At 40.8% G+C, this 14,537-nt stretch overlaps 1 protein-coding gene across 1 annotated transcript in view; it reads right to left on the reverse strand.

Annotated features, from left to right (window-relative positions):
- Nucleotides 1-350: 350 nt before the first annotated feature.
- The window catches only part of Phf6 (PHD finger protein 6), a 42,882-nt gene continuing 28,695 nt past the window's right edge, over nt 351-14,537 (reverse strand). Inside the window, exons 6-11 of the mRNA XM_006982288.4 lie at nt 13,580-13,746; nt 13,301-13,444; nt 11,093-11,197; nt 7,397-7,530; nt 783-909; nt 351-462 (exon numbers count right to left, since the gene is read on the reverse strand). Coding sequence (XP_006982350.1) covers nt 783-909; nt 7,397-7,530; nt 11,093-11,197; nt 13,301-13,444; nt 13,580-13,746 — 677 coding nt within the window. The 3' untranslated portion in view covers nt 351-462. The remainder of the gene's footprint in view (nt 463-782; nt 910-7,396; nt 7,531-11,092; nt 11,198-13,300; nt 13,445-13,579; nt 13,747-14,537) is intronic.

A 14,537-nucleotide genomic window follows, 5' to 3' on the forward strand; every position in this document is an offset into this window, starting at 1 on the left:
ATTTGTAGTTTCCATTGCTTGAGTGTGAAAAAAGTTCACAAATTACCAGGTGTTGCCACCAGAGACATGTTTGCATGGTGAACTTTCTTCCGGTTTCTTTTGAGCATGGATCCACTACATACTTAAAACACTCTAAAGAGTAGAACTTTGTTCAGTTCAGAAATACAGTTTACGCCATTCAGTGTCTGCTTTAATTGCTGACAGTATACACAGGGTTAATAGTGTTTTGATTGCTTCCCAGAAACTGCAAACTACAGCTACGTAATATCAATATGTCAAATTCGGCCATCTAGTGAAGGCTCGGAAAACAAACAAGGTGTTTTTAGGCAATTCAATGAAGGATCTAAGAGTCGGGCAGTAAAAAGTTACAAACCCTTTTTTATTTTAGAAAAGAGTGAAAAAAAAGCATAGGAGTTATAGATGTCTTATTCTCAGTTTTCTAACTCTCTCTGTCCCACGAACCTGTTTAAAAGATGAGAAAACATGTAAAATATGATGTTTAAGGCAATATAATCAACATAACATTATTGAGAAATAGGGGTATCTTATTGATTCCACATTCTGACTATATTTACTGATAAAGTAGACAGCTTTTTTTTATGGTTCTAAAACTGACCAACTAAAGAAAAGAACAAACAAGTGTGCAGGCCTATACAATCCTCAGCATCTGGCAGCACCCTCATAATTCAATACCATAGGATAAAATGCTTGCTGCACATCGTCTTTCTGTTTCAATGTACGTGGTATTCTGACAACACGGCTCATCAAATCAACTGCCATACCTAGTTTCCATTGAGCTGCTGCTGGGTTAGCTGTTGATCGATCGCTATTCTTCCCCGGCTTTTGCTCTCTCGTTCCTCATCTTCTTCATCTCGCTCATCATTTCCACTATGATTTTTACAATACAGTCTACAATGATGAAAGACAGACATCTCAAAATCCTTTGTCTAATGCGGATGAGAATATAATAAAATCACCATTAGCAGAGGTTGGTTCCCTTATAATATATAGGTTTTTTTCCTCATTCACACTTAGTACCATGAGATACATCATCCGGCAAAAGGCACCCGAGGAGAAGCCCACATGGTGGAAGGAGACAGTGGCCTCCCAAAAGTTGTCCTCGGATCTCCACGTGTACACCATGCCACACATGTGCCTCCAACAAATAAATAAAACAAATGGAACAAATTTCTTTAAAAAACAAAGTTTTATAGACAGGAGGGCTATTCGAGTTCGAGGCCAACATGGGCTCCAGAGTAACACCCTGTCTTAAAATAATCCAAAACAAAATCCAAAAATCAACTTTCATGTAAACAAATGAACTATGCTACAGATTTATTTCAGTCACATAATTTACAATCACATTTTAAGAAATATAGCTTTAGCCGGGCGGTGGTGGCGCACGCCTTTAATCCCAGCACTCGGGAGGCAGAGCCAGGTGGATCTCTGTGAGTTCGAGGCCAGCCTGGACTACCAAGTGAGTCCCAGGAAAGGCGCAAAGCTACACAGAGAAACCCTGTCTCGAAAAACCAAAAAAAAAAAAAAAAAAAAAGAAATATAGCTTTAAAAAATATTTACTTTGTATTTTTCTTTGTGTATATGTGCATACAGAATCCAGAAAAGGACACTGGATCCCTTCCCTCAAAAAGCAAAAAGTGCTCTTAACCACTAAGCCATCTCTCTGGTCAAAGAATGTATTAAAGGTGCTTGCTGCCAACTCCGATAGCCTGTGTTTAATCCATAGGACCCACATGGTAAAGAATACAAATGAACACACACACACACACCATGCACACACACACACACACACACACACACACACACACACACACAACACACACACACACACACACACACACACACACACACACACACACACACACACACACACACACACACACGGGGGAGGAGGGAGAGATCTATTCTCTATACCCTGTTACTTTCTGCTTGTATTTTATGACACAGCCTTCCTCAAGCTCATCGAGTGCCTCTGCATCCCAAGCTTCCTAGCTTTCCCCAGATTATCCTTAGCAGCTCTTCTCCCGGCACTGTACCTGGCGGTGTCTCCTTACCTACACTGGCCTTTCAGATTTCTTTTCATTTCCTAACACGGACCTTTTTAAGTTGGGATTGGAACAGACAGCTTCTCAGCTGCACCAAACTGGATTTGTCTACTACCATTTTATTTGGTTATGTCTCACTCCATTTCATACAAACCAGGAATAAAATCTGAGTTTGGTCAGCTTTAGGTCCAGCTTTAGTCTATCAATCACGATGCTCTATAACTGATCCTGTCCACTTTTAGAGGCATGTGATTTTCAACTGCCCCTTATCAATAATGCTATAATTAAATCATGATTAAGGCAGCAGTGGTCAAGGCAGAATTAGTCTTTGTATATGTAGGTTCCCCTTTAAAAACAAGCAAGTGGTTGCTGGAGTGATTTTTTTTTTAAATGTCATGCTGTTCCAGCAAATACTGATTTGGGCAGATACACTGTCTATCTGAAATTCAATAGTTTTTAAGAGAAATAATGTAGGTGGCTTTTGATAATTAGCTGTGGAAGGATAAATGCAAGTTCAAGGCCTGACTAGGCAACCTAGTGAGACCTTGGCAAAAAAAAAAAAAGAGAGAGAGAGAGGAGGGGGGGGAGGGAGGGAGGGAGGGAGGGAGGGAGGGAGGGAGGGAGGGAGGGAGGAAGGAAGGGAGGGAGGAAGGGAGGAAGAAAGAAAACAAAGCTAGGAACTACTTAGCATGTACATGTTCAATCCCCAGAAACGCACACGCAGACACGCAGACACACACACACACACACACACACACACACACACACACACACACACACACACTCACAGAAAAGGTGATCTGAAGAAAATATGGTACGTGCACTCAATATACTTTTGCTTAGCCAGAAAGAATGCACTGGCATTGGTGCAGGAACTGGATGGAAGTGGGGATCATTCTGTTAATTTAGATCAGCTCCACAAAGACAAGTGTATGGGAGCTAGGAGCTAGAAAGTCCACGAAACTAAAATGGAGACTATTAAGGATAGGGATTAGAGGGAAACAGAAGAAAGTAACAGGACCGAGTGTGATTGAAGTATGTTACATGGATGCTATAACAAATAAAACCCCTTTATACAGTTAGTATATAGTAACAAAAAGAAAGAAAGAAAGAAAACGGGAGAAGATGATGGTGGTGGGCTGAATCAAACCCGGTTTTAGGTTATTTTTACGCCAGAAAAAGATGGAACAGTGCCCTCTTGTGGTCAGTAGTGGGTAGAGGGCCCAGCAGAAGCCTGACCAGACCAATGACTCATTGCAGTGAATACTCGCAAAGATGTATGGACTAAAGGGTACACTGTGTGACTCGCTGGGTCATGCTGCAGCTTCCATGACGAGATTTTTTTCCCCTTTTTTCCCCTTCTTTTTAAATTTTATTTTGTTTGGGGGAGTTACAGGGGCAGAAGGTGGGATACAAAGGAACAGGGAGATGAATAGGATCAGGATGCATGATGTGAAATCCACAAAGAATCAATAAAAAGTCCTTAAAAAGTAGGTTATTTCTCACAAGGTTTACAACTACCATTTGTGTAGAACAGAAGGTAAGGATGGCTTTGAGTACTGCAACTGAATACAAGCTATGTGGGTGGTGTATTTTTTTTTTTTTTGAGACAGGGTCTCATTATGTAGCTAATGACAACAAGCAGTCCTAGAGGCAGATCTAAAACTCCTATGTAGCCTAGCTGAGCTTCAAAGTTATGGTACAAGTGCTGCCAATTTAGGATACTTTTGTTCTGTTTCAATGAGACAGGTTTCTATAGCCCAAGCTGGCCTCAAACTCATTGTAGCTGCGGCTGCCCTGGAACTCCTAAGTTTCCAGCCTCCATATCCTGAGCGCTGGGATTACGAGCATGCATCACTCTGGCCCAGCTTTTCAGTCTAGTTTTGTTCATTATTTCCCTTCCTGTTGTAAAACGTTCAACAGCTTTCTGAAGACTTTGTCCTTTTCAAACACTGCGCATGTATTTTACTTTTAACCCATGAGTTCAGACAACAAGAGTGAGGACTCCAGGCAGGCAGTACCACCACCCATTAAGTATCTTCCCTCAAACAGCCTCCATCGAACTTAAACCTTTGAACCAACTTAAGTTTACAGGAACCGTGGAGAGGGAAGAGGAAACACACGTAATGAGACTCAGGACAGTGAACAGACAAGCAGAAGAATTAGGGATTTTTACAAGAGAGCTTGCAGAGATCCGGGGGGTGGGGGGTGGGTCAGGTGGGGACTGCGCTTACTGTTCATTGTTCTACAGGACAATCATTCTATAATTTCCCTTCACTGGGGTGCTCCTCACTCCCCCACCCCCTGCCACACACCACCATGTCCAGCTTCCCTTGCCTTTTAAACTATAAAGTCAGGGCTCAAAAACAGCTGGGAAGGAAGGAAGCCATATTTAAATGGTACAGATGCCGCTTCATTCGGAAATCCTCCTCTGCATTTGCACCTGTTTGGCTCTTTCTCTCTGTAAGCTACGTGCACAAAGACACTCATGTGAACTCAACAGTCTATCTACGACCGGCACTGCAGGATTTAAGTCTATTTCACTGTGAAAAGAACAGAAAACAACTGAAAAGATCATGGCCAAATATTTTTTAGAGGTGGCCACTGAAACATGATTTTCTTCCTTTGCTTTTTTGAGACAACAGGCTTTTGGCCTCTATGACCTTGAAAGTGCTATGTAGCAGAGCATGATCTTGAACTGCTGAACTGCCTCCATATCCCAAGGTGCATACACACCTGTTTTTTATGCTATGATGGGGATTAAACTCAGGGTTTCACACATTCTAGGCAAGGTCTCCACCAGCTAAGCCAACCCAGCACTGAATACGATTTTTCTGACAGCTAAAAAATTAATCTAAATGTCTAAAACAGGAACCAATAAAAATCATTAACCTATACAATGGAAAAACCACACAACCATTAAAAGCACTGTAGAATTGTTAAGTGTCTCATACACAACAAATGGAAAACAGAGTGTAACAACTGCCTCCTCCACCTCCTCCATCTGACATCTTTCCTCTGTGCGCCTTGTAGGTGAAGAAGAGCTATCTTGTTCAAGCTGTCGTTTTCCCTGTTACAAAGGGCACACCAAATTACCCGACAGAAATTATGCTCTGATTACTACTAAGACTACTAAGATAAAATTGTTAACCTTTTTGGATTTGCTTAACATTATATTGGTTTCTCGATTAATATGGTGACTAGGTATCTGTTAATGCTAAATCCTTCTATTGAGAAATGTAATACACTTCACCTGAGTGCTCAGCAAAATGCAATTGTTTCTAAAACTGGTTAAAGTTGATGAGCAGGGAGAAAGAAACATCTTCCCTTCACATTTTTGAACTAGTTATTACTGGCATTGCCTTTTAAAAGGCATCTCATATTGTCAATCTTACTGTGCTTGCATTTATTTTCCAGAGTTTAGACTTGATTCCTTTGCATTAGCCTGGTAGACAACATCAGTAACAAAAACTAGTCATTCTATTTATTATACATTTGTGGGTTTTTTTTTTTTTTTTTTTTTTTTTTTTGTGGTGCTGGGACTGAAACTTGGGGCCTCTAGAATGTTCCAGTCAACTGTGCTACCATCGCAGTATGCCGCAGCCCCTCTTTCTGCTCTTGTTGCAAGGGCTAACCCTCCAGAGCAGCTGAAGGAGATGCTGGCAGCCGGCACCTTTGTCCTGTTCCTATCTGAATGAACAAGTATGTCCAGTCGAATTGCATGAGAATCATAGGAATGAGCATGAGAATCACCTCAAGTGTGATCGTCACTGCAGACCTAAGGAATTGAAACATCTCTGGTATGTCACAGACATGGACATTTCCCAAAAGAGCCAGTCTAAGCCTGGTGATTCGGAGGCCCAACCCTCAACACTAAATAAACTATTTGTTCTTTTCTCCTACACCCCCTATTATGACTCTTAACTTAGCAAAGGTACCATTGAGACCATACTCTAAGATTCAGAATTGACACTCAAAGTTATAAAGTGGCCTTTCATCATTTACCTGGAAGGTGGTGACATGATTTTTCTTTATTAATTTATAATAGATCAAATGAACACTTATTTTCCAATTTTATCGTGATTACAGAGCTGCATTGATGCTTATAGTTTACAGTGACTTTATACACACACACACACACACACACACACACACACACACACACACACACACAGATGAGACGGGTGCAGTTTGTGGCTATTACAGTAAAGCAAGCCTTACACAATAATGGAAGTCTTCCATCTCTTACTATGCGTTAGATCTCTATATGATATTCACATTATCTGTTGCTTAAAGGCCTGACAGCATTAGCATGTTATGTGGGTACCCAAAGGTCTTGATGACTCAATGTGCAACTGATTTTTCCACAAACAGGAGACCTCAGAGTAATTGTTTTATTGCATATTAGTTACTGTTTTACTGTACATTAAGCCCATGGAAGTATTTCACAACTCTCAAGGGCAAATCAAGCTTCAGGGATTCCTATCAAATTTACTCTCCATGTGAGGAAGGGAATGAAATTACTATGGATACACAGGTAAGTGGAAGACTCATTATAAAAAGTGATGTGCAATCCCAAATTTCAGAATATAGTCTGTCTCCCTCTCTTGTGAGGATTGAAAGAAAGTAGAACTTTACACACACCCAGCAAGTACTTTAATCCCAGTATGTCAGGCAGAGCAGAAGCAAGAAGGACACAAGCTGAATGAACATACTATTGCTGATTAACCAGGTGAAATTGTTGATAAGTTAGCCTAGGGGGTAGTTGTGAAGACAGAAGCCGAAAGATGGCTTGGCAAGGTGATCAAGTATAGGACTGGAAGGCTAGACAAGGTGGACACACCTTTAATCCCAGCACTATGTGTGATGTTGAGGCCAAAACAAGCCTAGAATTCGATCTCAGTGATGGAGTGCTTGCTTGGCGTGTGTACACCAGAACACCTGTGCCATGTTTACCTCTGTCTTTTACATCTCGGCTCCAGCAGTTTTGTTTTCTGTTTTTAGCAAACTCTTAAACACTTCCTACCACAGGTTAGGTTAGCCCTTTCATCTAGATGTTTACATAATTCATCACTGAGCACTGACTTGTCTGGTCATTTAATTAAACAATAGAGTTGTTGGGAGAGCCCAACAAACCCTAAGTTTCCTAAGTACAGTCTTGTGCCTGAGTGCTCACTAGTGAATGACCAACACATACAGTCAGAGAAAAATACTAACTGTAGTTCTCATTCCTGAAACACTGTCAAAGAATAGAGATTAAGAAAACTAGTGTTATCTTTCTGAGGGCACTAACTTACTGGCATGTTCAAGAAAATAGACAATTGTTATCTTACTTGTAAATTCCTCGCGACATATTTTCAATGTATTTTGCTTTGTCTTGGACTCCACAGTGGTAATGGTAAGTTTTAACACAGGCTTTTATTTCACATCCAATAGTAGCACCAGGCTGACTGCAAAGTGTACATTTCTGTTGAAAGAAAGAAAGAAAGAATAATTAGGAGCAGTACTTTAAGATTTAGGCAATCTTATTATTCTGTTTGAAGCACATTTTAGCCAACTACTTCAGCTTATACAGAAATGGCAGCCAGGAGTGGGTGAAATGACTCAGTGGTTACAAGTACTTGCTGCTCTTGCAGAGGACTCGAGTCCAGTTCCCAGCAACCATGTTGCACAGCTCACAAATACCTTTAACTCCAGCTACCTGGTACTCACAGGTTACAGGCAGCTTGCAACTGGTACTTGATGCCTTGCTTCCATGGGCACCCACATACATGTCTGCATACAGGCAGACACACATATACACAGGCAAAAATAAGTATTAAAAAATTAAGAGCCGGGCGGTGGTGGCGCACGCCTTTAATCCCAGCACTCGGGAGGCAGAGCCAGGTGGATCTCTGTGAGTTTGAGGCCAGCCTGGGCTACCAAGTGAGCTCCAGGAAAGGCGCAAAGCTACACAGAGAAACCCTGTCTCAAAAAACCAAAAAAAAAAAAAAAAAAAATTAAGAAAATAGCAGCTATTTTTTACTAAAAAACAGACCAACAAAGCAAACTTCTATAGCATATAATCAAAGCTATGACACCATATATGGCTGGACTATAAATACAGACGATACTCCTTAATTCTGCCAAGTACAAAAAGAATAATATATGTATTTTAGTGATTTGATTCCTTTTCCTTCCTGAAATCAGATCCTTTCCTATTATGATTGGGAAAAAAAAAATGAGAAAAACAGGAAAGCAATCCCTCCATTAGGAGGCTCACGACTAAGTTTCCAGAATGGCGAAGGGAGACTGATCGGGCTGAAATCCTTTCAAAACTTCTCAGCTTCTCCTAAATAATGCTGTGAGATTAACAGGTGCTCACTGCAAAAGAGATTTTACAGTGCAGTAAGTCTGACAAACAGAAAACAGGCAGTTTGCCCTTTTCCAGAATGTTCCATAGCCCTTCTCCAGGGAGAGGGCATAGTAAATTGCTTACAAGTTTATTCAACTGCAGCTAGCCTTTTATTTTTGGAGTGGTGGGGGAGGATCATGATGGACTAATTTCTATCAGAGTATATACAGGGGATTGCTAGGTTAGCATTTACCCTAACCTTTAACAGAGCTGTACAATAAATTTATTAAGATAAACTGAATTTTTGTCCCACTCACTTATTTAGACTTCTGTTAAACAACACAGCACTGTTGAGTAAGAGGGTAGATGATTTTCCTATATGTTTAGTACTAAAGATTTCAGCTTCAAAGTAATCAAATTTAACAACCAAATGACCTGAATCTAAAGAACAGATAATTGTCACATTTTAAAATAGGAAGTTCCACAAAGAAAAGGTCATTTCTAGTGGCGTTGGAAAAGGACCATAAATATCTGAAACTACCACATGAAAGACTGAAGGACAGCTTCACTCACAACAGACTGACCACCCCATCCAGAACCACCCATGATGTACCTGATAGGTAAACCATGGGATGACACAGTCCTTCTTGTGTAGTATTAGTTTGGCACCAACAGTTAAAACTGAATCTATCTATTCATGCCCTTATGTGTAATTCCTGGTTCATTTCTTTCTAAAAAATTAGTGTTATGATTGTTTTGCCTGTATGTATATATGTATGTGCACCACACGAATGCCTAGATCCCTTGGAACTGGAGTTAGAAATAGTTGAGTACCATGTGGGTGCTGGGGATTGAACCTGGGTCCTCTGTAGGAGCAGCCAGTACTCTTAACTGCTGAGCAAATGCTCCAGGGCCTTATTTAAATTCTTCAAAAGATTTACTTTATTTTTAAATATTTTTAATATTTATTCATTTTGTTTTTGAAACAGGGTTTCTCTGTATAGCTCTGGCTGTCCTGGAACTTGCTCCGTAGACCAGGCTGGCCTCGAACTCAGAGACCTGCCTGCCTCTGCCTCCAGAGTGCTGGGATTAAAGGGGTGTGCCCCCACCGCCCGGCCTTTATTTTATTTGATGTGTATGGGTGTTTTGTCTGTATGTCTTTCTCTCACCACATGCTAGCAGTGTCCGAGGAGGCCAGAAGAGGGTGGAGGCCCCTGGAATGGTAGTTACAAATGACTGTAAACCATCATGTGGGTGGAAAGAATTGAGCCCAGTCCTCTGCAAGAGTGCCAAGGGCTCTCAACCACTGAGCCATCTCTCCAGCCCCTTATTTAATTTTCCACAAGATGTATTTTAGTTGTGTATATATGGTGTATCTGTGTGTGGAAATGTCCACTTGTGAGTACAGATACCTGTGGAAATCTGAAGAGGGTGTTGGATCCCCTGGAGCTAGAGCTACAGTGAGTTGTGATGTGGGTGCTGGGAACCTAACTCGGGTCCTCTAAACGAGTAGTGCATTCTCTTAAATCTCTCCAGTCTCTTTAATTCCCACGTTAGACAGAAATATGGAGGATGAACAAACAAGTTTAAAAAGCAAACAAATGTAGTTTGTGTCCATCAAGTCAGAGAAAGTGAGGTAGAGGGGCTGGAGAGATGGCTAGGCAGTTAAGAGCACTGGCTGCTCTTCCAGATGAACCAGGTTCAATTCCCAGCACCCACATGGTGGCTCACCACTGTCTTTAGATCCAGTTCCCGAGTAACCAATGCCACCTTCTGACCTCCATGGGCACCGATGCACATGAATGCATGCAGACAAAACACCAATACACATAAAATTAAAAGACAAAAGAGACAGACTGGAAACAGGAGGGACTGGCCTGTATTGTGTAAGTCATATATATATGTGAACCAAATGTAGGGGCCCGAGAGATGGCTGAGAATATATCCCTCTTGCAGGGAATTCAGGTTTGGTTCTAGCATCCACACTGTGGCTCACAACCTCCTGTACTCCAGCTACAGGGAATCTAATGCCCTTTTTTTGGCCTCTGCAGGAACATGCAGAAACACATATACATATACAAAGACACACAAAGACACACACATACACACACACACACCCCAAAGAGAAAATCTACCAAAGGTGACATTTCATAGGAGACCACTGGGGCTTGCCGTCCACCAGTCTAGCTTCAGGGTCAGAAAAATACTGTATCTCAAAGGCACAAGGAGGAGAGGGGCAGGGTAGGACACATGACATCTGACTCTTGTTTTCAAAGGCACTCACTCACACAGGCGGGAGCCACCCAAATACACACACACACACACACACACACACACACACACACACACACACACGAAAAACTTCAAGCAGTAAGAATGAAAATCACAGGTGAAATAAGTGCCACAAATTCTCTATGAATGATGAAGCAGGACAGAAGACAGGATCTGGTACTAGCTGGAATGAAATTTTTCACAACAAAACTTGAAAGATGCTTGCATTCCACTGGCCCCCCACATTCAACAGCTCTAAGGTTGCACTTCTTAAAGCTACTGATACTGATGATCAGGTTATATTTAAAACTACAAAGTACTTTTTATTCAATTTCTGCATAACTGGATAAATAGGGGATGCGCCCTAATTTAAAGCAGAATCAAGAACATTATGGCATATATATTCACAAATATAATCACAGACCATCCTTTTTCCTCGCTTAATCTCCTGAAGTACAGTTTTAATATCAAAATCTCCAAATTCTGCTCTTGATGTTGTTGTGAGCTGAACAGTCCCAGAAGAAAACAACTAGAAAAGAAAAACACAGAACAACCACTTAACAGTTCTTCTGAGAAAAGTTGAAACAGTGCAGTAACAGAGTATTATGTTTCTATAACTCCAGCGCAAAAGACTGCCTAAGGAATCACTATCAACTCAAGTACTTGAAATATTTTCCTGTCTCATTACAATAGAAACCAAGATGGAACTAATTAAAAACCCAACTAAGATTGCTAATTGGAGGCAAGGTTCAATATCCTGCTTTAAATAACAAAGATCTCAATAATACCATCACCTGTTTGCCCAACTATTTAATATTCCCAGAAAGTTTTAAAAAACTTTTAAAAAAGTTTAAATTGGCAAACTTCTATTAACGATACAGATTAGAATCCTTTCTTATCTTTTATTTTCAAAACATGTATGTCTAAAATCTCCTCCATGGGAGTCCTTGAAGGACACACATTTTGAAAAAGAAAATCCTGGGTAAATACAGTATGAACTCTAGTCCAGATTTCTGTTTATCTGGGGTGGCATTGTCTTAAGGTTTTTATTGTGCTATATATTTGTGTGTGTGCCACTGCACATAGAGAACTTGCAGGAGTCAGTTCTCTCTTTCTGCCATACAAGTCCTGGAAGCAGCAAGCGCCTTTACCTGTGGAGCCATTTCACAGGCCCAATTACGTAGATTTTTGAGACAGTGTCTCACTATGTGTTCTAGGCTGGCCTTGAACTCAAACTTGAGATGCTCTTTCTGTTTCAGCTTCCCTAGTGCTGGGTTCACAGGCTTGTGACTTCACATCTAATAACAACTTCTTTTTTTGTTCCCGAGACAGGGTTTCTCTGTGTGGTTTTGGTGCCTGTCCTGGATCTCACTCTGTAGACCAGGCTGGCCTCAAACTCACAGAGATCCTCCTGCCTCTGCCTCCCGAGTGCTGGGATTAAAAGTGTGCGCCACCATTGCCCGGCTAGTAACAACTTCTTATATAAATAACTTTTAAAAATTAATCTTAAGAGAGATGAGTAATTCAATACAATCTAGCTTAAAAGATTAATCAGGCCAGGATATAAGGATGTAAAGATAGAATCTCTACAAGGAATTTTAGTTTATTAGGAAAGATACATTCATAAATAACTGCAATACAGTGTGCTAAGTACCATAACAGTGATATTTATTAGGTTATAAGTTGAAGCCCAAGACATTTATAAACATTTATAAATGTTTTTATGATTATTATAAAGCTGAAATTCTTATAGTCATAAAGTAATTGTAGAGTATTTCAATATGGTAACTATAATTAGTATTACTTCAAGTCCTGTTTTTTTTAAAATCTGAAGTATATTAAAATTTGGGGCCAGGTGGTGGTGGTGCACACCTTTAATCCTAGCATTCAGGAGGCAGAGGCAGGCAGATCTCTGACTCTGAGGCTAGCCTAGTCTACAGAGTGGGTTCTAGGACAGCCAGGGCTCCACACTGAAACCTTGTCTCAAACAACTAAAAGATTTGGGAGCATAACTTATTGCTTGTGATGTCTTACATTCATTGTCAACTTAACACAATCTATATTCACCTGATAGACAAATCTCTGGGCATGTCTGTGAGGGAATTTCTAATTAGGCTGAGGTGGGGAGACATACCCTAAGTGTGGGTGGCATCATTTCATGGGCTGGGCTTCCAAACTGAATAAAAGAGAAGCAGGCTGAGCACAAACACTCACTGTTCTCTGCCTCCTGACTGTGATACAAGATGAGCAGCTGCCTCAAGCTCCTGCCATCCCACCACTTCCCCACCACAATGGACCTTCCCCTTCACGTAGAATCCAAAGGGAACACCCCTTCCTCTTTTTCCTTTTTCCTTCTTCCTGTCTTTTCTTCCTTTCTGAGACCCTTTGGAGACAGGGTCTCACTATGGAGCTCTCTGGTCTGCCTCCCAGTGCTGGAATTAAAGGCATACACTGCTACACCCAGCCCAAACCCTTCCTTTCGGAAGTTGCTTTGGTCAAGTATTTTGTAAAGCAATGAGGAAAGTAACTAATACTTCACTCTGCAAAGCTCTAAAACAACGTTTGAAACGAAAGTCCTCGATCAGATTACCAGCTAAACGATTTTTTAAAAACACAGAAGAACCACGCTTACCATGCACTTATAATGTGCGGCTGCCTTCTTGGCATTAAATATATGCAACTTCCCTCTTGCTTCGTTTTCTTCCTCCCCTACATGGCAAAATCCACATTTAGGCCTGGTGTCATTAGGACTGCTCCTGTGTGGAGACCTATCTCGCTGTAAATATAAAGGGGGGAAAAGACACTTACAATGGATTTAACACTTCAAACAAATAAGACTTACCTGTAGACAGTTTGAAGGAAACTATGCATGTCCCAACACACAGGAGGAATCCACTAGTTTTCTACTTACGTAGGAACTACTTTCCATTTCGTCTGTTCCATGGGAGGATGTAGATCTGGTGTCTTCCGGCAGCCCTTTAAAATTAGTTTTCCTTGGTCTTCCTTTACGACTTTTCTTCTTAGTCTTTGGAGATGAGGGCTCCAGTTCGTGCTCATTAAAACTTTCTTCTAAATCAGCTGCTCAAAAAGAAACCAAAACTTTACATGGATCAACCTTAACAATCAGCACTAGTTCCATGAGTCTCCAGGCGCTATGCTTTTTATTAGCATGAAATGGCCTCTAGAAACAAGGAGGCCCGGTCTGTGGTATATTAAAAAGAGCCCACTCCAATGTTTCAGATAATTGAACACAAAAAGTTAGATCGTAATCACTGTAACCTTATTTCCTTTGACTCTGTAATTCTGTAAAAATGAGTGTTGTGATACAGGTTGTGTGGCTTTTAAGCATCATTACAGTTATGATAAACTAACCTCAGTCCCACTGAGTACGTGGCAACAGTGTTAGCAGAGACCTTAGCTTCCATCACTGCAGTTCTACTGGAAAGCACTGATGTATATAGTTCATCCATCGTGATAACTGAATGAACAACTTCAACTTGAAAGCCATTTATGATTGAACTAATTGATGAGTAATTAAACATTCCCTAAGTACAGAAAGAAGCTCTAACAAGCAATAAAAAGCCATTTGTGAGTTAGCTGCATAAAGTTTCATTAAACTCTTAGGAATTTTACTACTTTACCCATAAATAAGAAAAGAATCCTACAATTAACAGTAAGTCTTTCATTCAGTTATTCACTGTAAATATTTATTTATTAAAGGCCCATTATATGGGCCTCGGAGATGGCTTGGTGGGTTAAGGTGCCTGCTGCCCAAGCTTGGCAGTCTAAGTTCAATCCCCAGAACTAACATGAAGGTGGAAGGAAAGAAACAAAACCATAAAGTTGTCCTCTGCATCTGCTCTCTGGCA

The sequence above is a fragment of the Peromyscus maniculatus genome, chromosome X, assembly GCF_049852395.1.
Source record: "Peromyscus maniculatus bairdii isolate BWxNUB_F1_BW_parent chromosome X, HU_Pman_BW_mat_3.1, whole genome shotgun sequence".
Classification (NCBI taxonomy): Eukaryota; Metazoa; Chordata; class Mammalia; order Rodentia; family Cricetidae; genus Peromyscus; species Peromyscus maniculatus.